Source organism: Halichoerus grypus, chromosome 5, assembly GCF_964656455.1.
Source record: "Halichoerus grypus chromosome 5, mHalGry1.hap1.1, whole genome shotgun sequence".
Taxonomy (NCBI): domain Eukaryota; kingdom Metazoa; phylum Chordata; class Mammalia; order Carnivora; family Phocidae; genus Halichoerus; species Halichoerus grypus.
The window spans coordinates 168,127,488-168,153,380 of NC_135716.1; the positions used below are offsets into that span (position 1 = coordinate 168,127,488).

The window sequence follows — 25,893 nt, forward strand, 5'->3', positions numbered from 1 at the left end:
GCCAGGGAGAGCAGGGGTGACGGTGTGGAAAGGCCGCCTCCTCAGCCTCCCCCGGGGTTTGCTGCACCCAGCTACCCACCCCTGCTGCCACGACAGCGCAGCGCAGCTCAGAGCTTTGAAGGCTTGGGCTGTTTGAAACCTACAGTTCGTTGGCTAGGGAACCTCACTCCAAGGGACCCGTTCCTACGGCCCCCCAGGTGACCCTCACACCTGGCTAACCCCTTGGCACACCAAAGCAGGGACAGCCCCTGCTGGATTTCCCCAGAAGTTCCTCTCCACTCAGGCAGGTTGAGACAAGGAAGGGTGGTGGCCAGAGACAGGGCCACACCCTCAAGGCACCAGATGGAGACCAAGGTAAGAGGCTGCTAGCTCTAGAAGGGTGCAGGCAGAGCCTGGCCCACCCTTGTTAAAGATCCACAGATGGTCTTAGGGTGGCCCTAGCTCAACCTCAATCCCAGATGGCATTCTAAAGCTGCTCCTGCTCCCCCCAAAATTTTGGGGGTTCAGAGGGAGTGGACTCTTAAAACCAGCCCAAATTTGGAGGCGTGGCTGTGTCTGGGGTTGGACATGACTCCCCTCACAAGTCCTCCCCAGGTCCAGGGTCCAATAGCAGCCCAGGAAGAGAACCCCAGCTCCCTAAGGCAAACAGTGCCCTGCTTGGCTCCTGGGAAGCCACTTCCTCACAGCAACCTAGCGGCAGCTACTTCCTCTCAGAGGATTACTGAAACTCTTTCCAGTGAGACTTGCTCAATGACTCAGGGCCGCTTCACCCAATAGAAAGCGGTGTGGGAAGAGGTATTTGTCCCCACAGAGAACAGAGGAGCGGAAGTGGTAGAAATACAGACGTGAGGCTGGACCCGCCAAAGGTCCCTCCTTGCTGCCATCTGGGGAACTTGGCTAAACACCCAGGCTTTGGCTCCAACAAGCCAAAATGAGGGGTGGAGTAAGGGATGGTGATGATGGTGATGGAAAACTGAGGCGTTTGTTAAATATTTTATTTTGTAATCAAAATAGGCAATACAAACCAGTTGACATAACAAGGATTCATATAAATAACTGCTTATAAACTTTGAGGAAAAATACCCATGAGCATGGTGGCTGGGCTCCCAACACAGGGTGGAGACCAACCAGGCAGCTCTGCTTTTAGGAGGCAGGAAGGAGCCCAGAGGCTGAGGGGATGGCTGGGTGGGGCTGTTCTGAATGGAAGGGATACATAACTCAAAAAGACACAAAATTGTAGAAACACTTAAGGAGTCTCATTCAGACCCAAGAGAGGTTCAGGATACTTCTCTGACGGCTCAAAACTTACCAACAAACTCATAGTGGCCGGCTCCTGAACTGCTCAGTGCTCCTGCATACCCTTACAAGGCCCTGGCTTGGCCTCGCTCCAGATCTAGCGGAGGCCTGGGGCCAGCCCAACAACCAAACAATTGTGTTTGAGATGCTCCCTAAATGAGGAGGCAAGAGAAACCAGAAAGCATAGGGTCCAAAGGCCCCAAACAAAACCGAGCAAATAAGGAAAGCTATACCTTAGAGCCAAACTATACTGGGTACTCTGAACTCTCAAGAAGCCCCAGAGCAAGAAAGGGAAAGGACCTGCCCCCAAACAAAAGAGAGGCACAAGTCAGGGCTGGATGCCATCCCTTAGCCCCAGGAGGAGGTGGTGAGCAGCCTGGCAGTTGCCCTGTGGTATTCTCGGGGAAAATCCTGCCCAAATCCAGAACCATAAAGAAAAGTTTACAAGGGGGCTACCTGACTGGCCTGAGAAGAAATGAGAACGGAGCTGTGCTAATCATGTGGCCAGGGCCCCGAGAGACAGGGCAGCTGGAGAGTGGGCCATCCTGTAAAATGGCATGACAGCACAGATGGGGCAGGCTTGGATACAATCCTTAGGCCAATTCTAGTGGGTACTTGGCTAATAAACAGATCACCCTGAGGCGTCTGTGAGAACAAGAGCCCTGAGGAAGCAGCAGTGGGACCAGGCCTAAGAATACCCAAGAAAGCTCAGATCCCAGGCAGGCTGGCCTCTTGGCCTGAGAATTCTCACATGGCTATCGTGTCTGGTACTCAGCCTTTCCAGGCCTTCTACTGAACTCTGGGCATCAGCAGGACCAAGGTATGGAGTGGGAATGAATGTGGATCCAACCAAGAGGATGGAAAAGGGAATTGAGCAGCCTGTTTACCTCTGACATCAGCCTGGGGCTGGAAAGGTCTGTGAGGACTTATCAGTCAACCTGCAGAAGTTAATTAGTAACTCACCCTCAAAGGGTAAATCAGGATGACAGGACAAATGCAATCCAACAAGGCAAAGCCAGTGTGGGACAGGGCAGGCACAGTTCCTTAATCAGCCCTTGGCCCCAGATGCAGGTTCTTAACCCCTTCCACCCCTTCTCTCTGGGAATAGCAGCAGACAGGAGGCAAGAGATTGTCAGGGCAGGACCTGCCAGACTGGGCGCTCAGCAGAGCAGATCTTCCCTGGGGGAACAGGGAAGCATTCCTCACTGTGTGACACAGTTTTCTCCCATATCCTGGGCATATCTGTCTGACATGGTGGTCCTTAAGTCCTCGATGTCACGGCGCAGCTGTTGAACCTCTTCTAGTTTCCTCTTGATTACATCCGGCTTCTGCAAATCCAGCTGAGTCCCCGGGTGCTGTGCAGCTGAGTAGGAGAGCATTTTGAGAAAATGTTAGTGAGTCAGTTAGGAGATGCTTTCATGTGGAGGGGGCAGGATGGATAAGTAAGCTCTTTAAGGCCCATGATCTGGGGACATAGCACGTTGCTTTGTTTGTTTTAAGTAGGCTACATGCCCAGCACGGAGCCCAATGCAGAGCTTGAATGCACGACCCTGACTGAGATCAAGACCTGAGCTGAAAACTTGCTGCCTCAGGACCATTTTCTGTTCGTCCTGCATTCAGGTACCCATAAGGATGCCTGTTTCCAAAGCAGATTTACTGTCTACTTTGCTAAACACATAAACTCCCAGGGGGCAGTGACCAGGCCTACAAAGCCTTGTTCACACACTACCGTAAGGATGGGAAAGCTGGGTGGGGTGACAAGAGAATGAGAACCACTCTCTCCTGGGTCCCAGACTGGCCTGAGAACTCACAGTGAATGCCCAGGAGCAGGGAGAGATTGGGGTCATGGCCCTGGGCCCTCTGGGTCACGATGCTACAGACAGCCTGCAGATCTTGAAGGCAACTGGCCAACTCCTGGTGCAGCTCAAATGCCAGCTGGGCTGTGTCTGGTGAAGATGGGGACCCTGGTTGGGCCTGGCGCAGGTGTTCCTGGAGTGTCAGATTCTTCTCAATCAGGTCCTGGTTCTGCACTGAAAGCTGAGCAGACAGATGGGCAAACACATTAACCCAGGCCCAGGGAAGGGCAGAATGTCTGTACCTGTGTGTGGTTATATATGAGTCACAGGTGACCACCCCCCCACAACCCCTACCACCAGGCTTAGTACTCCCCCCACTCTCAATATTGGGCCTAAATTCTCCTGCAGGTAGATGGGGCTCGTAGGGTTCCAGCACTGGAGAGGAAGCCACTCCCCAGTAGACTCTGAGTCATCAGCCTGCAGGTTTCTGTTCAGGAACCAGAGATAATACTCCCGCCCCTCGGAACTCTATCTGAAGCCAGTCCCTCGGCCAACTCTGTTAACCAGGCTATTAGAGAAGGCTTAACGTGAACTGTGAAATCTGAGGAGATACTGGTTTCAATCTCTCCCTGCCACCCTGACAAAAGTGGCCACGAGCCAGCCTGATCAGTGTGTGTCAGAGGAATAAAGGGGGCAAGAAAGACAGTGCACAATACAGCTAGCGGCCGGCCACTGAGTCGGGGGCTGGAGAACTAGGAACCTGGAGAACACAGTGCTAGAATGTGTCCTGCCTGTCTCTTCACACCTTCACCTCAGTGGTGTCAGGCTTCTCCTACAAAGACCGGCTACTCAGGTATGTCTGTGTCTCCTTCCCTCCCTTCCCTCTCCCTGAACAGCTCAACCCATTCTCCCCTTCCTACCTCAATTCCGATTTAAAGACACTGAATACAGTTGCTTCTCCAGTCCCTGCCCTTCACCCACACTGGGCCATGTGACAATCCCAGCTCTGAGAGACTCCTTCCTAGGTCAGTGAACTTGGTCACCCCTTGCTGACAGCTCTGTTTATTACATGAGGACCACCAAGCTCTCAGTCTTCTTGAACCCTTCCCCAGCCCCACAAACCTGTGGCTACAGGAAGACAAAGGGAGAGACTGACTTCTCACATCCAAAAAGCATTCCTGGGTAATTATGGCCACTCTAAGATGGGCTTAGGACCTTTAATAAAAAGGATGGTGCAATGTCCCTTCCCATTCTTCTGCCAAAAAAGCTCAGCAGGGATCTCTCAAACATGAGGGCTCTTGTGGCAGTAGGGATGGGGAGGGTTCACAGAACAATCAGGTTTGTGGAGGCAGTACCGAGAAGCCCAGCTAATGCCGCTCACCTCCTTCACGGCTGTACGCAGCTGCTGCAGAGCTGTCTCCCTCCGCTGGGCCTCCTCTTTCAGGGCCTGGCTTGTTCCTTCTTCCTGAGCCACTTCTTGCTCTAGGCTCTGAAGGGTATGGTTACGCATGAGTAACAAATCTGGTTCAGACCGCATCACCTCTGGCCTGGACTACATAGTAAAGCCCCACCCCACCACACACTGCTAAGAGATTACCTTAGGACAGCCATGATCTGCTACTTCCCTTTGAAACGCTCCTATAAGTCACTGACCATGTACCCACTAGAGGCCAGCTTCTCGGCAGGGCATTTCAGGCCAGTTTGGCCCTTACCTACTTTTCTAGCCGTATCTCTTCTTATCTTCCACACAGTCTCCACTCCAGTCTCACCAAATGACTGAACAGTCCTCATTCCCAAAGGCCCCAACTCCAGTGCTGTTGCGTACCCCCCTTCGCCTGTGCTCAGGCTACTCTTCGGCTCTGCCTGTCCCCTGGGAATCCTTCAAGGCCCACCTGAGCCTTCCTCAATCCGCAAATCAGATCCTATTAATCGTACTCTCGCCCTGCTACTCACACTTCCGTCACGGTTCATGAATACATTTGTTGGCTGTGCATATGACTCCCCCCTCCATTAACTTTCTTGAGGGCAGGGAATGTCCAATCAGTTGAGTTCAGTATTTATTGAGCACTTACTGTGACACGCACTGAGGATACTGACAATACCGAACAATACCTGTCTTTGAGGAGCTCACAGCCAAAGCCCTTGAGAACACTGTATATTAAATGCTTCTGACAGAGATAAAAGGTAGGACAGCGCTCCCACAGGCACCTAATCTAGTTAGGAGGGAGGGAAGGAAAAAAAGCGTCTGTGTGTGTGTGTATATATATATGTGTGTGTGTGTGTGTGTGTGTGTGTGTGTAGGGAGGGAGGGGAAAAAAGTATGTGTGTGTGTGTGTGTGTGTGTAGGGACGGTCAGGGAGAGGGAGGTATTTATGTTTGCTATTTTTTGCCTCTCATCCTATTCATTCCAATCCCTTCCCCCAAATTTGAAACTTATTTGAATCAAGTATTTAAAAATTTTCTGAATTTTCCATTTTGTATTAATAAAAAAATGTAACTTCCAAAAGAGAACATCTCATCACCATGAAATACCCTAGGCGACCACTGTGAATCTACCCGATTCCAGCAAATTCACCTGATACTTTAATTTGCCTGAGGAGTTTCATCATGGGTAAATGTACCACTTAAATGTTGGGCTTTTTCAACCTTTGTGGAACATGTGGGTTCCAGGAAATGTATCTGAGATCCATTAAAAACTCTCAAGAATCTGGGATTTTAAATGGGTATAAACACTCACTAGGCTTGACTATCCTTACAGGACTTAAAATAGGGGAACTAGACAGACACAGCCTGACCCACATGATATGGCAAAGGCAGAATTGCAGCTTTGAGCTGTTCTCAGAGTGAGTGCATTTCACTTGTTTTGGTGTGAAAACTCTTTTGGAGTCCAAAGAGAACCTGAGTGAACCTGTTTTGCTTAGGATTTCTTGGAGAACCCAATTAAGGAAACCCACCCCCCCCCCCACACACACACTCTGGCCCAAAATAGAAACCAGGAGTCTTTAATTTTTCCTTATTCTTTAACTCCCTACATCTTGTCAGTCACTGATTCCTCTCAATTTTACCTCCTAAAATTCACTTAAATCTGTGCCCTCACATCTCCTCCTTGCTATGCTGCCTTATGCCAGGCTCCTTCATCATCTCTCACAGGATTTCTGCAGTAGTCCACCAGCCTCCAGCCTTGCCTCTCTCCAAATGCCACTCTTCTTTCCACACTCAAGCCTGAGTTGCAAATCTAACCACATCACTCCCAAATTAAATTCTATAGTAGATTCCCATGGGGCGCCTGGGTAGCTCAGTCAGTTAAGCATCTGGCTCTTGATTTCAGCTCAGGGCATTGATCTCAGGGTCCTGGGATTGAGCCCCACATCAGGCTCCACACTCAGCGGGAAGTCCGCTTGAGATTCTCTCTCCCCTCTCCCTCTGCCCCTCCCCCTGCTTGCGAGTGCTCTCTCTCCAAAATAAATCTTTATAGTAGATTCCCATCACCTATCAAAAGAATAAAAGCAAACTTAGTTGGAGTTAGCCCAGTTTCTACACACCACCTTACTTCGACAATATCAGACTGCTTGCAGCTGTGTGTGCAAACTCTGCTGTTTCATGCCTCCATGTTCCTACCAGTGCTATTCCTTCTATCTGGAATTCAAAAGCAACCTATCCAGCTCTTTGCCTGGCTAACTCTTCCTCCTCCTTCCAGGCTCATGATCTCCAGAAACCCTTCCTTAACCTCCCCTGCTCTCACTGACTCTTCTATGCTCCCCCAAAGTAACATGGACATTGCTCTCACAATACTGTGCTGAAACCCCTTGCCAATAAGATTGTAGGCTAAAAGCATTGATTGGGTCTCATTCTTGCTATACTCCCAACAACTGAGCAAACTGTATGACACAGAATAGAGTTGGCTGAATTCTAGAGATTCCATCAAGTCCTGCCTACCATATCACAAGGACACCAGCTCACCTGTACTTGTAAACGCAGCTGATCCATCTTCTGCTGTTGCTTCTCCACAATCTGAAAGGCAAAGTTATCAAGGAAGGCTATAAGCACAGGCTGACAGTGAGGTCAGAGGGCAAGAAGCTACACAAGGATCTGTGGTCTGGCTATTAGACCCACTGGCTATAGCCAATCAACAGTGAAACCAGGGTGAAAACAATTGGCTCTACTTACAGAAATAAAATCCAGACTCCCTATCCTACCTAACTAGCTTCACACTTCTGTATTCTACTCACAAAGAGGTTTAAACAGGAATGTAGTGTGGACCTATGACCACTACTGGGGGAACCCACCCTGATGACTGTGGGCCAGTGGAATAAACTTTATACATAACCAGTTCACATTTTGGTTCTTTAGTAAAGGACATGACTAAAAATTCAATTTAATGAAGTCTATCCTACCCAGGGCTGTGGTGGATGCTATGATTTATAGTTTGGTCACACTGACTGTCTAAGGAGAGAACCTGAACAGGCCCAGTTTCCTGTCCTTTGAGACCTCAGGTATTCTCTGAACCACTTCTGGGTCTTCTGTTTTGCTGACTTGCCCTCAGTCTCACCAACAGGTTTGGAGACTTTCTTCTCTACTGAATTAGGGCCACCCCACTGGTTAGAACTCTGCCCAACATAAGAGGTCTGTATGGGGCCTAAGCCATGAATGAAGTGCACCAAGCTTCAGTGCACCATTTTGGAGCATCTAGTTTGGATGTTCAGAAGCATATCCTCCCCTAACTCTGCTTGCCTGTCATAAGGATAAATATCTAAAATGCAAACATTATGCAGGGGTGACTTCTCAGAAAAGGGAGGAAAGCTCTGGGTAACAGATCTGAGGTGGCCTAGGGCCAGAAATTCATGGTTCCTTCTCAGTACACAATCTTTTCTTTCCTCTCAGCCTGCCCTCTATTACAGCCTGGACACTCTCAGTCACCTTTCGGAGGGAATCACATTCTTTCTGCCAGGACTCCATTTCCACTTTTGGACCTTCTCCCTGTTGGGCTGGATCTTCTCCACTGGCCTCCTCCACACACTGCTTATCTTGCAGGCTGAAAAACAGCGGCCTCTTCAAGAATTTTGAAGTCAGACAGATGTGGCTTTGACTCCTGATTCTAGTATTTACTGTATATTTGGGGGTAAGACACTTCAGGCGCTTCCACGCCGTAGCTGGGGATAATGTTAGGTCTTTTGTAACATAGGGTGTGCCACACACAGGCTGCCTAGTGTTAGTTCCCTTCCCTAGAGGCCAGCATCTATCTAATGTGCCACCAATTTTCTACCTGCCCAAAGCTCTTTTATATTTGTTTTGATATTTAAAAATAAACATTCATCACAGGTATTCAGATTAGAAAAGTCATACATGTATACTGCAGAAATATTGGAAAATACAAAAAAAAAACTTTTTTCTTGGCACACAAAGTCTGGGGCAGAGTCAACTTTGACTCCAACCTCTCTTCTGACTCCAACCACTGGTCTCCTCCAATGGATCCCCACAATCACTTTCATCATGGTTCATCTGCTGAGATAAACAACAGGGTCACTGTGGTTGAATATGGGATGAGAAATCCAATCCATCCCATTAGAAACTGGATTTGGTTCAAGAGGCTGTTGAAACACAGCCACCACATTTTCAGAAACTGCAATTAATATGGAAGAGGTTCTCAAGACACTCTGAGAGCACATTATGGCATCCTGCTTTGTTCTTAGAACCTGTTGTGACCATCGACAGAACAATTCCTAGGGCTGAAGAGAAATAGATGTTCCTGGTAGCCTTCAGCTTACAAGGTTCAAAATGTAGATAACCCCCTTCCTCCCCAGTCCCTAACACCAGGATATGCTTTTGCAAATATACAGATAACTAATTTCCCAGTTTATAAAGTGGCTCCCTTCATTCAACACATACATACTCAGGGATTATTATCCAGTATTATCATGCCAGGCACTGAGTTGGACCTTCCAAAGGATACAATAACAAGCCCCCACTGCAACACTACACCCTCCACTCCCCATCTCAAAGACCTATTCCTTACCCATAAGCAGCTTTCCTATTACTCACATCCCAAAGAAACGAAGCTCAGAAAAGTAAAGTGATTTGCCCAAAGTCACACAGGTAGTGAGTGGGGCACACTTAGCTCTCTACTCCTTTCCTCAATAACACTGGGGTATTTACCTATGTCTAGTGGAGAATTCTGCTCCTTTCTGTCTCAGGCTTTCCAGTTGAACTTCCTTCTCTCTGCAGGCTGCCTGGGTCTCCTCCAGCAAACTCTCCAGCTCAGTCACTCTCTCCTGCAGCTCTGTACTCTTCAACTCAGAATCCTTAAGCTGAGAGACAGGATCCCATGCTTAGGTCAACAAGCCAAGGAAGACTGAGTATCTCAAAAACTTTGCAGTCCAGTTGCAAAGTTGACAGATGTGAGTCTGGACATGACTCCTTTGGGTTTTTCCTTTCGGGAAACCACAGTGTAACTGCTTATAGCAGAGACCGAGAAAGTGCCCCTGCTTGGCTACTCTCTTGCTTGCCCCAGGTACGCCCAGACATTGCTGCTACCTGCTGGCTCTGCTTCTGATGGTCTTCCAGGGTGGGCAGGTCAGCCAAGTAGCGCTCCAAGGTCTCAATACGCTGCTGCTTCTCCCGGTTCTGTTCTGATTCCTTCTGACATTTCTTTTTCAAATTATTGATATGCTTATCACGACCCTTTACCTAGGGAAAGAAGTGTCAAAAATCTGTCTCCACTGACTCCTCTAGGACGTTGAACATCACATTTTTTCCGAAGTGACCATTGTCTCTGCCCTTAGGGCTGTAAATGTTGTTCTACTGCAATGAAGGTAGGGAGGTGATCAAATTTTGCCATTTAAGATTAGGGCATAAACTGCAGAGTTAACACACCTGAATTTTCCAATCAAGGGTAGGGAAGAAGGGCTCCTTGGGCAGTTTTTAAAAACTGGTAGCACTTCTATATACAGGCATACCTGGGCGACACTGCAGGTTTGGTTCCAGACCACTGCAATAAAGCGAGTTATCACAATAAAGCAGGTCAAATGAATTTTCTGGTGTCCCAGTGCATGTAAAAGTTATGTTTACACTATACTGTAGTCTATTAAGTGTGTGATAGCATTATATTTAAAAACAATGTACATGTCTTTTTTTTTTTTTAAAGATTTTATTTATTTGTCAGAGAGAGAGAGAGAGCACAAGCAGGGGGAGCAGCAGGCAGAGCAGGCAGAGGGAGAAGTAGGCTCCCTACAGAGCAAGGAGCCCAATGCGGGACTCAATCCCAGGACCCTGGGATCATGACCCGAGCTGAAGGCAGGCACTTAACTGACTGAGCCACCCAGGCAGTCCCAACAATGTACATGTCTTAATTAAAACAGTATTTTATTGCTGGGGTGCCTGGGTGGCACAGTTGGCTAAGCATCCAACTCTTAGGCTCAGGTTATGATCTCAGGGCCATGAGATTGAGCCCCGAATTGGGCTCCACACTCAACATGGAGTCTGCTTAAGACTCTCTCCTTCTCCCCTCCCCCTCCCCCGACTCCCTCTAAAAAATAAATAAATCTGAAAAAAAAAAAAAACTTTAGCTAAAACATACTAATCATCATCTGAGCTTTCAATAAGTCTTAATCACTGATCACAGATCACTATAACAGACATAATAATAATAATCAAAAAGTTTGAAATATTGCAAAAATCACCAAAATATGACAGAGATATGAAGTGAGGAAATGCTGTTGGAAAAATGCCACCAACAGACTTGTTTGAGGCAGGGTTGCCAAAAACCTTCAATCTGTAAAAAATGCAGTATCTGAGAAACACAATAAAGTGAAGCACAATAAGACAAGGTATGCCTGTTAAAAAGAATTTGTCTGGTTTTTGTCCTGGGTTCCTGGTCTGGGAGAAAACTTCTAAACTCTTAGAATTTCCCAAATAATGATAGTGTCTTTGTTATTCATAGTGGTCTGGTCTGTCCCGGTGAGATAAGTAATGCATTCTTCCCTAAACACCACACATGATTTAAAGTTAAGCAATCACCTGGAAGGGTTAATGAGACTCTAAACTTCTTGAGAGAAGGAGCTGTGTCCATTTTACTCATTATCATAGCCCCAGTATGATGTGCCAAGCACGATGCTTGGCACAGAGTGGGCACCAACCAAGATTTGCTGAATGGAGACTTTTTCTTCACTATTATGGTTTTTTCTTTGGCTTATGAAAAAAGGATGCTGAAGGAAGCAAGAGAAAGCAGAGACAAAGGCAGATCTACTGATGTCAAAAGGAAACACAGACCTAATTTAATCCAAAGATAAGAAAGTACTTAGGGTGGATACCTGAAAATCAGCCAAAGGCTTTACTCCTGGTATAACCTGTACCCTTTCAAGCTCTAAACCAGTGATTCTGGGACGCCTGGGTGGCTCAGTTGGTTAAGCGACTGCCTTCGGCTCAGGTCATGATCCTGGAGTCCCGGGATCGAGTCCCACATCGGGCTCCCTGCTCGGCGGGGAGTCTGCTTCTCCCTCTGACCCTCCTCCTTCTCATGCTCTCTCTCTCTCATTCTCTCTCTCTCAAATAAATAAATAAAATCTTTAAAAAAAAAAAAATAAATAAACCAGTGATTCTCACATTTTAATGTGCCTCAGACTCAGCTGGGAAGCTTACTGAAAATGCTGATATCTCTGAGTCTGGAATCTCCCTCATCTGATTTCTCCAGAGAATAAATCTCCAGTCTCTTATTGGGGAAATCTTTGAATTAAAAAAATGGTGGATTACCCACAGACGTTTATCTCTTCTCCCTTCCAAAGCATTTCTAAAATGACAGAAAGGAAATAAAGTACTAATTTTAAAAAGTTAATAGAGGAAGAGACAAAAGCGTATGAGAGATTTCAATGTATTTACAGAAGATGAAAGTAGACGGGAGATAAATTACTTAGAGAAGAGTTATAACCTGCAGTGGGAGTTACAGACAACTTGGAAAACAATGTGCCCTTCACACCGCACAAGTACCTCTGTACTCGAAGTACCAGGTACGTGTGAGGCAGGTATCAGCCACAGATCTGAAAATAGGGCACTCACTGGAAGTCTATATACAGGTTAGCTGGATACCATTTTTACCCTAGATTTCCCCAACAGGAGACTGGAGGAAATTTATTCTCTGGAGAAATCAGATGAGGGAGATTCCAAACTCAGGGATATCAGTCACAGCAGAGAGAGTGCAGCACTGGGTTGAAAGTAAGTATAAGTAAAAATCTATTTACAGAACTGTGGGACTCTAAGCCTAATCTCTTTCTCAATATTGAGGTCCTAAAGGCCAAAAGCATTCTTGTCCTCAGCCTCCCAACTAAGCAGCAGGCTGAAGACTGATTCTTTTTCTGGAGAGTGAGATAAGACATTCAGATACTAATATTTGAGGGCTCCCAAGTGAGAAGACAGTCTAAATCTGACTATCCTATAATGCAGTCCACCAGGAAATTACCATGAACCCAGAGCTTCTATCCAGCTTTTAAATACTTCATTCTTAAACATGAGTGCCCATTCATTCAAGGATCACCAAGCCTCTGACGTGAAAGACACCGAAACAAAACAAAACATTCTGGAAAAAAAAAAAAAAGAAAGAAACAACACTGTAAGTAGATGTAGACATCCCAAAAGATAAAATCAGTATCATCAGAGAGAGAAGATACTGCACCCATGAAACAAAAACAGCAAAAACCTCAAGAATACTACTCAGAAATATAAAGGTATATGTCAGGAGAAAAAGAGTTAAAGATGGAAATCTCTGTGGAGTGGGGCTGGGTACAGAGCTACTAAGTTTTATTATAAACATATTGGTATTTGATTATTTAACTGAGATACATGTATTTTGACTGAAAGTTTCTTTTTAAACAAGCCTCTAAATCCTTGCTATACTAGTGCCGCCAATGTCACCTGGGAGATTGTTAAAAATGCAGGATTTCAGGCACATCCCACCCCAGAAGTATTAAATCTGGATCTGTGTTTTATTTTACTTAAGAAAAAAAGAAAAGATGTTAAGTAATCTCTACACCAAACGTGGGGCTCAAACTCACAACCCCGAGATCAAGAGTCACACGCTCCACCGAGACTGAGCCAGCCAGGTGCCCCTGGATCTGAATTTTAAACAAGATGACCCAGTGATTCTTAAGCACATTAAAGTTTAAGAAGCACTGCTCTGGTTGATTTTGATGCAAGTGGTCCAGAACTAAACATTACTAACTGGTCCCCCAAGAACATCTGCATTAGAGCAAGCTGTGAAACAGAAGCAAAAGATTTTAAATCAGCTCCTTCTATGATGACCAATCTTACCCTAAGGCAATTCTAAGGTAAAAATGTAAAAATTCCCAAACTGGCTGCACACACAGAATTCTTTTCTAATTTTTAGGTAGAATAAGGAAAAACCAGGCTGAATGATGTAAATTTACCATAGATGTTTAAACATCTTGCAACAGTACCATCCGGTATGACTGCCCAGGCTGGTTTTCTACCCAGGTCAGTTGGAAGCCCATCACAACCTGGGGCAGTGAGGGACGTTCTGTCTGTGGCAGTTTTGTGGAGATGAAGCAAAAGGAGGGGTGCCATTTCTAGCAGACCAGTCCTGCACGAGAAGTCAATGTAGGATCTCACCCAATTGGTTCCGCCTAGTTCCAAGAACGGGGGCCAGAAACAGCTTAGGGTTCGGCAGGAGAAGGCTGACTGCCAACTCCTTTGTGAATTAGAAAGCTACCAACTCCTTAGCTCACCCTTTCTTCCTGTTTCTTCCCCTCCTCTGAGTGCTTCTGCAACGCCACTTTGAGTGATTCTCTGATGAGCTGGATTTCAACTTCTGAAGCAGAGAGTTTCTTTTCAAGCTCAATCTTTTCTTTGCTCAGGGCTTCTGTCTTCTGTGCAAACTGCGCACGTAAGAAAGTGTTCTCTCGCTGCAATTCCTGCATAAAGATTCTCAATACATAACCGTTCCTCACCCTTATGGCCCCATGTACTTTACTTATCCTCGGTCTACTTTGTGGTCAAATATCATCCTTCTCTAAGAATTTCTTCAAGCAGTGCTTCTCACAGTGTGGTCCTAGGACTAACATCTTCAGCATCACCTGGGGATTTGTCAGAAATAAAAATTCTTGAGCTCAACTCCCAGCACACTAAATCAGAAACTCTGAGGATGGGGCTCAATAATCTGTGTTTTAACAAGCCCTTCAGGTGATTCTGAAGCACACTCAGATTTTCTCCTCTACTCATTCTCTCTATGATCTTGGGCAAAAGTTCTTCCTCCTTCTTGGGCCTCAATTTTTTCACCAGTAAATTAGAGGACTGAACTAGATTTTACGTAAGGGCCTTTCTCACTCTAACATTCTGATTCTATAAGATAGAACACTGTCTTAACAGGCCCACTAGGTGGCAAAGCCAGTACTATAATCTGTCTAATACCCATCACTCAAAAGCCCATATTGCAGAAGAAGTGAACAGAGCAGGCTTTTTTAGGAGCCACTGCCCTCAGTGAAAACATGGCTTCCTTTAGTTGCTCCTAGACACGGAAAAATAAAAAAATGAGCATGGCTCTAAATCCCATTACCTCTGCCTCTCCCTCCATTGGGCTAAGGCTGGTAGATTAAGACTTCTCAGGGGAGCCTGGGTGGCTCAGTTGGTTAAGCGACTGCCTTCGGCTCCGGTCATGATCCTGGAGTCCCAGGATTGAGTCCTGCATCGGGCTCCCTGCTCAGCAGGGAGTCTGCTTCTCCCTCTGACCCTCCCCCCTCTCATGTGCTCTCTCTCTCTCATTCTCTCTCTCAAATAAATAAAATCTTAAAAAAAAAAAAAAAGACTTCTCAGAACATCACCCAGCTCTAGAACCTTACTATGTACCTTGATCTGCCTTCATTTTCTCCCAAGTATGTCCTGACACCAAGGCATACCTAATTCTACCCCCGAGCCTTCTCTGCCCCCACAAAGGCAGAACAAGGGATGCATTATAATTAGGATGCCTACCCATTAAGGGCAAGAACACCTTATATCACTTGATCCTTTTTCTATCTCCTGGATACCTAGCAGTACCAAGCAAAGGGAAGACACTGAGTTATGACAACCAGAATGTCATTCTGGCTGCCAATGCTTACCTGCAGCCTCAGCAAGCAGACATCCCCAAAGGGGGCAGGGCGGCCCAAAAGGGCACTGTGGACTTGCAGTTCACTTTCCCGTACTTTCTGCTCCAGCTGAGAGATGTGTTTCCTCTGCCTGCAAAAGCCAGTAGAATGAGGTCCAGGGTCCTGACACTAACCCACTTGCAACATGAGTACAATTCATACTATGTAAAGCAAAGGCCTTGCATCTGGATAATACTGTTTTGCTGAAGGAGGAAGAGCAAATAAGAAAGCTGACTTGGGGGAAATGAGGAAAGATCAGCTACAAAGAACTGGATGCCTACTTTAGGCACTCCCAGAGTCCCTGCAGAGGATACACAATTGGCCCATCCCATTAGTCAGATATAGGACTAGGTTGCTTATCAACCTAGCTCTACCATGAGGCAAGGCATGGATTCAAACAGAGAGGGATGTGCTACCCTTGGAGAGACCTCATTAGGTGCCCTCAGTGGGGGCTGGGAGAGCAGATACTGGTCCTAGGGCACCCCTTGACCTCTTACTTGTCAATGAGGAGCTCCTTTTCCTTCAGAAGGTGTTCATTACTGTTTAAGATGCTGATCCACTGTGCTGGTTCTAATGGGGGCAGTGATGGAGCAAATGCAGCGGGATGGTGGCAGATGGCTCCATTCTGAAGCTGGAAGACAAGGAGGCCCAGAGAGGCTTCATCTTGACCCACAGGCACCTGAAAACACCTGAGCAGTACCCAGCTGGGTCTCTAGTCAAGGCTCACTTTGGCTCAGCCTGAGGAGGCCCAGTGTTTATGAAATAATTTTAGCTCTGATGCATGACTGGAAAGAACCTGCCAGGGAGATTTCTGCCAACTGGACACTCCCTGCTCATAAAGGCTCTAGTTTCTAAGAAAAGGTCACTTATCTTTCATTATCTGGCAAGAGAGGCAAACCAGGAGCTAAGATGTCCTCACCAACCAGGAAAGGAGAATATGTCTTGCTTTTTTCCTTCCTTAAGCAGCACAAGGCATTTTTTTTTTTAAACACAAAAATTGGTATAATGGAAGAAACACAGGGGTTTAGAGATAGTTTTTAAACCCTAGCTCTGCTACTTACCAGCTTTGTGACCCTGGACAGATTACTTATTCTAAGAACCTGGTAAATTTCTACATTTACCTCATCAAAGTGCTACAAGAATTAAATTAAGATTCTGTATGTGAAAGTACCTAGCCTAGTGACTGGTACATAAGTACACAATTAGTGTTAGTGTCACACCTTTTGGGGTCTTCTGTTGTAACCCTCTACTCTGGAGGACCTATTTTGGTGTTTAATTAGACGACCACCACATTCAATGGTATTCACAAGCCTTCATTTCCCATCTATAAACATCTTACATCCTTCTTACAAATGTTTTCTTTAGAGCCAAAACTTATAGGACAAAACCTATATAGTTCTAAGATCTGCAAAGAACCCACCAAATCCAAGGAAAGAAGGGCCCCTACCTGCATTTGTTCCATCTGTAAACGGATCAACTCCAGATGCTGACGACAAGTGCTGAGCTCGCAAGATCGCTCACGGGGGTGCCAAGGGTCAGGGTTCGGCTGCCATACCTGAGAGGGTAGAGGCTTGGAGAAGCCAGGAGCAGGCTGGAGTCCCAAAGGGAGCACTCCACTGCTATTAGGGTGAGGTCCATTCCGCTCACATACCACCCCACTGCCCGGTGCCTTCTTGGTCTCAGGCAACACTTTGTATAACTCCTTGTTTGTGTCAGCTCTTGGGTTGTGAAAGTGGACTTGGTAGTGAGGATCTGAATAAAGTGTCTCCATCATTGCCGACTGATTAAGGGTAGACTCCATACTGGGAATATCAAACTTCCTCACCTCTTCTTCTCTTTCATGGCCCACTGCTGGAAACCAGGACTGCTCAATTCCATTTTCTCCAGTAGCACCACAAAGATACATGAAATCTCTAGACAGGCCTGTAGAACGTTTCATTGCACCTAGGTCTCCATTTCTTGTCATCCCCACACCTTCAGCCAGCCCTGACAAAGGGAGTTTGGAGGAAGAGAGTCCAGCAGGTATAGAATTTGGCTTGGCAGGAGAGGTCCCCAAAGTAGAAGGTATCACATGGGCTGTTGGAATGGTTATGTGGCTTTTGATGGGCTGGAAAGAAGGGCTGCTACTTGAGCTACAAAAATCTGTAAAGAGAATAGTCTTCCGTAAGTCAAAACTGAAGCAGCAGGCTTTCTTGAGTTTGGCTGCTATGCCAGATCTTCTCTGCCTGTCCTGAGACCAGGCAGAATAGACACTATCATCACAAGTATCAGGCAGAAAGGCAACCTAACTGAGAAGTTACATGTATTCTAGGATCTCAAATGCCATCTGCAAGGTAAACCAGCAAAAGGCAACATTTAGCTTTACTTTTAACTTACACCCTGTCCTTTTTATTTGAAAAAAATCTTGCCAGTCAACAAACAAAGCTGAAAAAACAAACTTAAAAAAACAAAACAAAAAAACCCACTTACTTAAGGGAAATGGATTAGGTCCTACTCTTCTGGGAGCTGGGCAACTCTCAAGCTATAATCCAATCCAGTAAAAATATCCTTTCCAAGGGCTGCCAGAATCCTCTGTGACCTCCAAAAGCTTCCCAGTGGAGGTAAGCAGTGAATCTAAACTATACGAAGAATAGGCAAAGTGGATAGTGCTGTTCTGTATCCAGGACAGGGAGTACAGCATCTGAATCAGGATTCTATTCTCTCTCCCACACACCAGACCTGACTGCCTGGATATGTGAAGTTATTCTTAGTAACTCTCAGGTTTCACTCCAGCACAGTGAGCACTCTCAAGTGGGTACACACTGAAATCCTCTATTTTATATTTTGCCTTTCACTTCCCCCTTGTTTATATCCAACTGTGACTTTTCACTTTTCGTTCACACTGGATTTATGCTTCCTTTAGCTCTCGCCTGGTTTTGGGAGACAACTCTCTGATTAGACCTGCTACAGAAGGTACACATTTCTATATTATTTCCAACTTTCAAGCGCTGCCCTGAAAAAGACTATAGGGTCACAGAATTAATGTGCCAAGGCAGTGGGCTGCAAGCAAACCACAAGACAGGAATGTGAGGAAACATACCTGTTACCTTCAGCAGAGAGAAAACTGAGTAACGGGACAAGGAATATACATATCTTCCCTTTTCAACTATGTCCAGTACTCCTTCCAAACTAAGCACATCTACCATGGAGAAGAATGGACTACCAATTCAATTCATTTCTTTTTTCTTTCCATCAACCAACACAGAACACTCAGCTAATGAGGACAGATACTATAACCTTTCCCAGAATTACCACAGATCAGCTACCATCTTCTCATATGGGTTTGTAAGCAGCTCTTTAAAAACATGGACACAGGGCACCTGGGTGGCTCAGTCGGTTGAGTGTCAACTCTTGATTTTGGCTCAGGTCATGATCTCAGGGTTGTGAGACTGAGCCCCACATCGGACTCCATGCTCAGAGCAGAGTCAGCTTGAGAGTCTCTCCTTCTCCTTCTGTCCCTCTCTCCCCCCACCGTCTCTAAAATAAATGAATAAATAAAATCTTAAAAACAAAATAAAAAGGGAGGCGCCTGGGTGGCATAGTCGGTTAAGTGTCTGACTCTTGGTTTCGGCTCAGGTCATGATCTCATGGCTACGGGATCAAGCCCCGCATCAGGCTCTGCGCTCAGCACAGAGTCTACCTCAGATTCTCTCTCCCTTTCCCGCCCACATGCACGCTCTAATAAGTAAAAAAAATCTTAAAAACAACAACAAAAAACAAACCCAGAAACAGCCCCCCCCCCAAAAAAAACGAAAACCATGGACACGTCAAATTATCCCTTATAATGTATAGGATAAGACAAAGTATCTAATTGCCTATACTTAGATGATCTTGGGGATATATATATAAAAGGCCATACCAAAACAAAACAACAGTAATTTCTGATAAATGTGTCTGCCTCTAAGGACCAAGAAAGAACATTTCAGAGGCGAAGGACACAAGTTTTTGATGTCCCATAACTTATACATAGGAATAGTCAACAGGCTAAGGTAGACTGTGGTGATGAAAACTTCCAAGAATAGTAAGCTCCCTACTTGAAATCCTCTGTAATGGCACCATAATATCCACTCTTACCAAGGGTCTCTGCTCTCAAAGTATAATTATGGCACAGAAGACAGTGAGGTTATGGCATATGAGGGGCTGCTATTACGCTGAACTTTGTAACGCCTCCTTCCATTCTCCACCTACAGCACCACCCACTCTCAAGACTCACCAAATTCTGAGTTTTGAGCCCATAACCAAAGTAGTAATGCCAAAACCAAAGCCTGGAAAGGTACCAAATAACCCAGGAGAATTTGGTTTTCCTAATTTTCTAGGAGTGTGGTCCATCCACCGATAAAAGAATAAAGTAAAATCTTTGTCAGCATGTCACTTACCTATTAGGTTTATCTATTTATAGTAAGGAAACTGGCAATTCTGACAAACTGCTATAAAATGTCAAGTTACACCTTAAGTCTGATTTGTATTTTGAAACATTTTGAAGCAAAATAGCAATACTCATTTTCAAAAGGGCCACTAACCTTCTACAATTTTCAAAGACTTTCAAAATTTAGTGTATGGGATATGTGATTTTTAGAGAAGTCTACAGTTCTCAAAATCATTGGGGTTTTGGCACTTTAAGGATATTCATATTTCTAAATCTCTCCTCCTCAACCATACCCTCTGCCCCGCTCCCTAATTCTTTCTAACAACTCTACTTTCTTGGTGAGGGGTAGATTTAGCTATTGCTAAATCTTGATCATTTCTGTCTATATCTCTTACTGGTTTATAAAAGTAAGGTAGTCTGAACTAAGCCAGTAACTATTGCAGTCTTAAGCAAAAAGCTGAAAACCTCCTGAGCTCTCCAGTATCCACCTCTATCCCATCCCTTGAGAGTCGTCAAGGTAAAACATTTTAATGAAGGGTGGAATCAAAAGCAAGCCTGTTCACTTTAAAGATGCAACAATGAAAAAAAAGATGCAAAAATGAACTATATTTTATACCAGGCGTAAGGGTTCTTGTCAACTGGGCTCCAAATAAAACCAAGCTAGATGAACAAAATGAGCAAGGATTAAAGACCATTGTACATAACAAACATGGCAGAGAAGCCAGCTTGGATCCTTTATTTAATTTTTAAAAAGATTTATTTACTTATTTATTTAGAGTGTGTACGTGTGCAAGCAGGGGGAGGGGTAGAGGAGGAGAGAATCTCAAGCAGAGTGCGCTGAGTGCGGAGTCCGGTGAAGGGCTCAATCTCACAATCTCACATGATCTCACCCTGAGATCATGACCTGGGCTGAAATCAAGAGTTGGACTCTTAACTGACTGAGCTACCCAGGCACCCCACCTTGGATCCTTTAAAAAAAAAAACAAACCCAAAACAACAAGCACTACACATCAAGGCTACTACAATTTAAAAAGAATGCACTACACAGGAAATATATCCCCCCCCAAAGAAATAAAAAGCACACAATCTGTGTAACAATGTGACTGAATTAAATAGAGCCACTCAATTCAACAGGGGGAAAATCTAGACCATTGTTTGATTTTTAAAAGATCTATTATTTAGTCAAAATGAAAAAGGTCCCATGACTGCACATGTAGACAAAACCTTAACAAGTAACTAAACTGACAGTAACACTTGATTACACAAGTAATAGAAAAAATACTACAGCTGGGAGACCTGAACCTGACTAGTTATGTGACATTAGGCAAGTTACTTAACCCCTCAGGGAATTTTTGTTACTCACCAGCAAAAAGGAACTGGATTAAATGATTTTCAAAGTCCTGTCTACAACAAAATCTATGATTCAGTTCTACTCAACATTTATGAGCACCATGCCCACATACACACAGCTATCAAACTATTAAAATTAAATGTCAGGTGTCTACGAGTCAGTACTAGTAGATATCTGCTTGGGGTTTTTTTTTTTTTTTTTCATTTCTGCTTTCAAAGATTTCTATCCTTTTCTTAAAAAAACAGCTTTACTGAAATATAATTCACATAATATTCAATTCACCCACTTGAAGTGTACAATTCAATGGTTTTTAGTATATTCACTATTGTGTAACCATCACTACAATCAATTATAGAATATTTTATCAGCCCAAAAAGAAACCTCTTACCCTTTAGCAGTCACATTCCATTTACCCTAACTTCCCTAGCCTTGGACAACTACTTATTTTCTGTTTCTCTAGATTTGCCTATTTTGGACATTTCATATAAATGGAATCATACAGTATGTGGCCTTTTGCGTCTGGCTTTACTTAGCATAAACGTTTTAAAAGTTCAACCATTTTTGTAACATGTATTAGTACTTCATTTCTTCTTATTGTGGAACAATATTCTATTATATGGATATACTACATTTGACTCATCCATTCATCAGCTGATAAACATCTGGGTTGTTTCCATTTTTTGGCTACTATGAATAATGCTGCTATGAATAACAAGTTTACATGTGGACATATGCTTTCATTTCTCTTGAGTATATAGGTAGGAGTAGAACTGTTGAGTCATAGGGTAACTCCATGTTTACCGTTTTGAAGATCTGCCAAACTGCTTTCCAAAGCAGCTGCAACATTTTACACTCCCACCAGTAATGTATAGAGGCTCCAATTTCTTTACATTCTCACCAACACTTGTTAATATCTTTTTGATTATAGCCATCCTAGTGGGTGTGACATCTGATAAAGTACTAAAGTGACTAGTTTTGTGACTTTAATCAAGTCATCTAACCCTCTGAAACTCAGCTTTCTCAGGGTGCCTGGGTGGCTCAGTTAGTTGAGTGTCCAACGCTTGGTTTTGGCTCAGGTCATGATCTCATGGGTTGTGGGATCGAGCCCTCTGCAGGGCTCTGCACTCAGCAGGGAGTCTGCTTGAAGATTCTCTCCCTCTGCCCCTCTTCCCACTCATGCTCTTTCTCTCTCTCAAATAAATAAATCTTAAAAAAAAAAGAAAAAAATTCAGCTTTCTCAGCTGTAAAATGGAAATAATATTTCATAGAGTTCCTAAAGATGTTAATGAAAAAATGTAGAAAAAATTTAGCATAGTATCCATCACAAAGTATTTAATAAATAGTTATTAATTATTATCATCAGGTCCTCTGCTCTCTAGGAAATCACTATCTAAATGAAAAACTAAAATACTCTTGTGGTGCTTGGCTGGCTCAGTCAGTAGAGCATGGGACTCTTGATCTCAGGCTCATGAGTTCAAACCCCACACTGGGTGTAGAGATTACTTAAATAAATAAAATCTAAAAAAAAAGAAAATACTCTTGTAAAGCACTGTCTAGCAGTTATTACTTAATTTAAGTGCCCCCAATATGGCAGACACAATAAAGATACAAGATTGCAGAGAGGGAGGGGTGCCTGGGTGGCTCAGTGGGTTGAGCGTCTGCCTTCAGCTCAGGTCATGATCCCAGGGTCCCGGGATCTAGCCCTGCATCAGGCTCCCTGCTCAGAAGGGAGTCTGCTTCTCCCTCCCCCTGCTCTTGTTCTCTCTCTCTCTCCCCTTCTCCCTCTCAAATTAATAAATGAAATCTTATTTTAAAAAAAAGATTGCAGAGCACCTGGGTGGCTCAGTCGGTTAAGCAACTGTCTTCAGCTCAGGTCACGATCCCGGAGTCCCAGGATCGAATCCCACATTGGGCTCCCTGTTCAGCAGGGAGTCTGCTCCCACTGACCTTACCCCTTCTCGTGCTCTCTCTCTCTCAAATAAACAAATAAAAATTTTTTAAAAATTAAAAAAAAAAAAGATTGCAGAGAGGGAGATCAGTAATGGGTAGAAGGGATGGGAAAAGTCTTGTCAGACACTTCACTAGATTTTGAAAAATAAGATCAGCATAGCTGGGAAGGGCAAGAGAGGTGGAAACAGCACAAACGGGCCTAGATTAAAGAAGAGCTCAGATATCCAAAACAACAACAACAACAACAACAACAAAAGTTCTGTGCTTTTTCATTGCACCAGCGAAACACCACACTTTGTAACAGTAAGAAATGTCTGAATGGGTGGTCTGAATGGGTGGGATAGAGCCAGATCACAGAACTAAGGCCTCTGAACTTTATCCTCCAAGTATCAGAAGCAGTCAAGGATTTATAGGAAAGGGAAACTATGAAACCAGGCTTTTAGAAAGATTAACCTGGCAGTAGAGGGAAAGATTTGAGGACAAGAAACCTATTAAAAAGTTATTTAAGACAGGACAAACAGTAAAAACTGAAAGGAAAGGGCCAGATGTAAGAAACACAGAGTAAAAAAAATCAAGCAAACTCCTTGGCTGAAAGGACTGAGTTATGAATATTCTGGAAATGACAATACACCTGGAACACAATCTGAAAATGACAACACATATTAGTAATCAAAACATTAATCCAAACTTACCCTCTGCAATGTCTGAGCATGATGTGCCAAGGGCTGTGTCCCCACTGTCAGCTACACTTGAGCAGCGGCTGAATCGACTCCGAAAAGCCTCTGATATAACTGGGGTCTGCCATTCAGTCCCCAGGGAACTACCCTTTTGAATTCCACTGGAACCTGAAACAAGTGGCATTTCCCATCTTTAGTGTGAACCAGTTGATGTAACCCCATAAGACTGTTTAAATAAAGCACTTAAACCTATAAAAAATAGAATCACTCTCTCTCCTATGCCTATTTCAGCTTCTCTGAGTTAGTTAATTTTAAATGGAAATAGCTTGAGAGGTGAGAATGTTCACAGACAGAAATAAGACTTACCAAGAACGCAGGAATACTAGGAGAGAAAACAATACCACTCAATAGTAGCTACCATTTTTTGAAACCTAGAAGCCATAACACTTTACCAACATGATCTCATCTACTTACTTACTGAATAGTATCATCACCCCTATTTTACAGAGGATAGAGCTGAGATTTGAACCCAGGTTGTTCTGATTATAATATCCACATTCTTTCCTCTTACAGGATTTCTCAATAGGTGCTTTTGGCATACAAGGCATGACAATTCTTCAATGTGTAGTCTACACATGTCAGGATGGTTTAGCATCCCTGGTCCCTATTAAATGCCAGTAGCAGCCCTAACCCTATCCCACCATCCCTGTGAAACATGAAAATACCCCATATGTTTCCAAATGCTCCCTAGGGTAACAGGCAGTCCAGTCTCTTGTTGAAAACCACTGCATGGGGGCGCCTAGGCGGCTCAGTCAGTTAAGCGTCTGACTTCAAGTCAAGTCATGATCTAGGGGTCCTGGGATCGAGCCCTGCATTGGACTCTGTGCTCAGCGAGGAGTGTGCTTCTCTCCCTCTGCCCTTCCCCCCACTCATGTGCATGCAGGCTCTCTCTCAAATAAAAGAAAGAAAGAAAGAAAAAAGAAAGAAAGAAAGAAAGAAAAGAAAAGAAAAGAAACGGAAAGAAAACCACTGCTTGACTGAACTGGGGTACCCTGTGGACAGGGTGAATCCAGAACAAGGTAAGTCTTAAAAGTCAATCTGAAGAGTTTAAGACTATTTTGAGTGCAATGCACAGAAACCACTAAAATTTCTGAGTAGGTAAGACAAAACAAAACTGAGGAGATTTATTTAACGTTATTAGCTTGCTACTTGAGGGCCAGTAGGTAGCAAGTGTTTAATAAATACTTGATTTACTAGTATTTACTGTTAAAAAAAACACTACAATTTTTCTAAACTGAATCTGATGATCCATGTAAACAAATAGACAAAAACGTTATGATAGCTACTTATCCATTTAAAATGTCAGAGTTTTAGTTGAAATCAGAAAACAAGGTTCTACAGACTCTTTGATTTAGTGGGAAGCAAATGATATTTGAACACAAATCACCTTATTCTCTTCTTCCAATTTTAGTGCTTCTCCCATCTTTTTAACTCACTTTCTTCTAATTTTGCTACCCTCTGCTTTCTACTGAAGGCACTCTAACTTTCCCCAAGGACTTATTCTTGGGGTCACAGTGGACTGCCTGATGTGAAAGAATCTATATACATGCAGTAATCTATAATAATCTTTCACAGAAGACATACCCAAGAATCAGAGCTTCTGATTAGCATAAGATTAGCTGGTGTTACTATCTGTACTAAATATAATTCTAGCTAGAAAGAAAGAAATGTGACTTCTTGGTAAGTCTATACGGTGTTATCTCTCTAGTCAGTAGACGAATTTCCAGGCCTTTTGAAATAATGAAAATCAATTGAGGGCCTCTACTACCATCTTCCTGGCCTCTTCTTGTTACTACTACTAATCTTCCATTCTTTACCAGTACCACTTTTCTATCTGCTCACTCCATACATCAATTCTGAAGAGATATTTGCTAAAATAAAAATGCATTTTGGGGGGTGTCTGGGTGTCTGGTAGAGCATCCAACTCTTGATCTTGGGGTCATGAGTTCAAGTCCCACACTGGGTGTAGAGATCACTTTTTAAAAAAATTTTATTTATTTATTTGAGAGAGAGAGAGAGACATCACAAGCAGAGAGGAGGGGTAGAGGGAGAAGTAAACTCCCTGCTGAGCAAGAAGCCCAATGAGGTACTTGATCCCAGGACTCCAGGATCACGACCTGAGCCAAAGGCAGACCCTTAACTGACTGAGCCACCCAGGCGCCCTAGAGATCATTTAAAAAATGTATTTTGGTATAGGTATAGAGGCTTATGCTTATTTCAAAATTCAAGTTTG

At 44.2% G+C, this 25,893-nt stretch overlaps 1 protein-coding gene across 4 annotated transcripts in view; it reads right to left on the minus strand.

The window, feature by feature from the left end:
* Nucleotides 1-978: 978 nt before the first annotated feature.
* CEP85 (centrosomal protein 85) overlaps nucleotides 979-25,893 on the minus strand; it is a 32,572-nt gene continuing 7,657 nt past the window's right edge. The window contains exons 3-15 of one of the 4 annotated variants that reach the window (XM_078073608.1): nucleotides 23,616-23,768; nucleotides 17,043-17,359; nucleotides 16,665-16,772; nucleotides 15,715-15,848; nucleotides 15,191-15,308; nucleotides 13,823-14,008; nucleotides 9,624-9,776; nucleotides 9,246-9,397; nucleotides 8,010-8,124; nucleotides 7,053-7,103; nucleotides 4,474-4,581; nucleotides 3,108-3,333; nucleotides 979-2,659 (exon numbers count right to left, since the gene is read on the minus strand). In XM_078073608.1, coding sequence (XP_077929734.1) covers nucleotides 2,499-2,659; nucleotides 3,108-3,333; nucleotides 4,474-4,581; nucleotides 7,053-7,103; nucleotides 8,010-8,124; nucleotides 9,246-9,397; nucleotides 9,624-9,776; nucleotides 13,823-14,008; nucleotides 15,191-15,308; nucleotides 15,715-15,848; nucleotides 16,665-16,772; nucleotides 17,043-17,359; nucleotides 23,616-23,768 — 1,982 coding nt within the window. In that variant the 3' untranslated portion in view covers nucleotides 979-2,498. Of the gene's footprint in view, nucleotides 2,660-3,107; nucleotides 3,334-4,473; nucleotides 4,582-7,052; nucleotides 7,104-8,009; nucleotides 8,125-9,245; nucleotides 9,398-9,623; nucleotides 9,777-13,822; nucleotides 14,009-15,190; nucleotides 15,309-15,714; nucleotides 15,849-16,664; nucleotides 17,360-23,615; nucleotides 23,769-25,893 lie in introns of all 4 variants that reach the window. The other 3 variants (XM_036118389.2, XM_036118390.2, XM_036118391.2) reach the window with 3 other exon arrangements.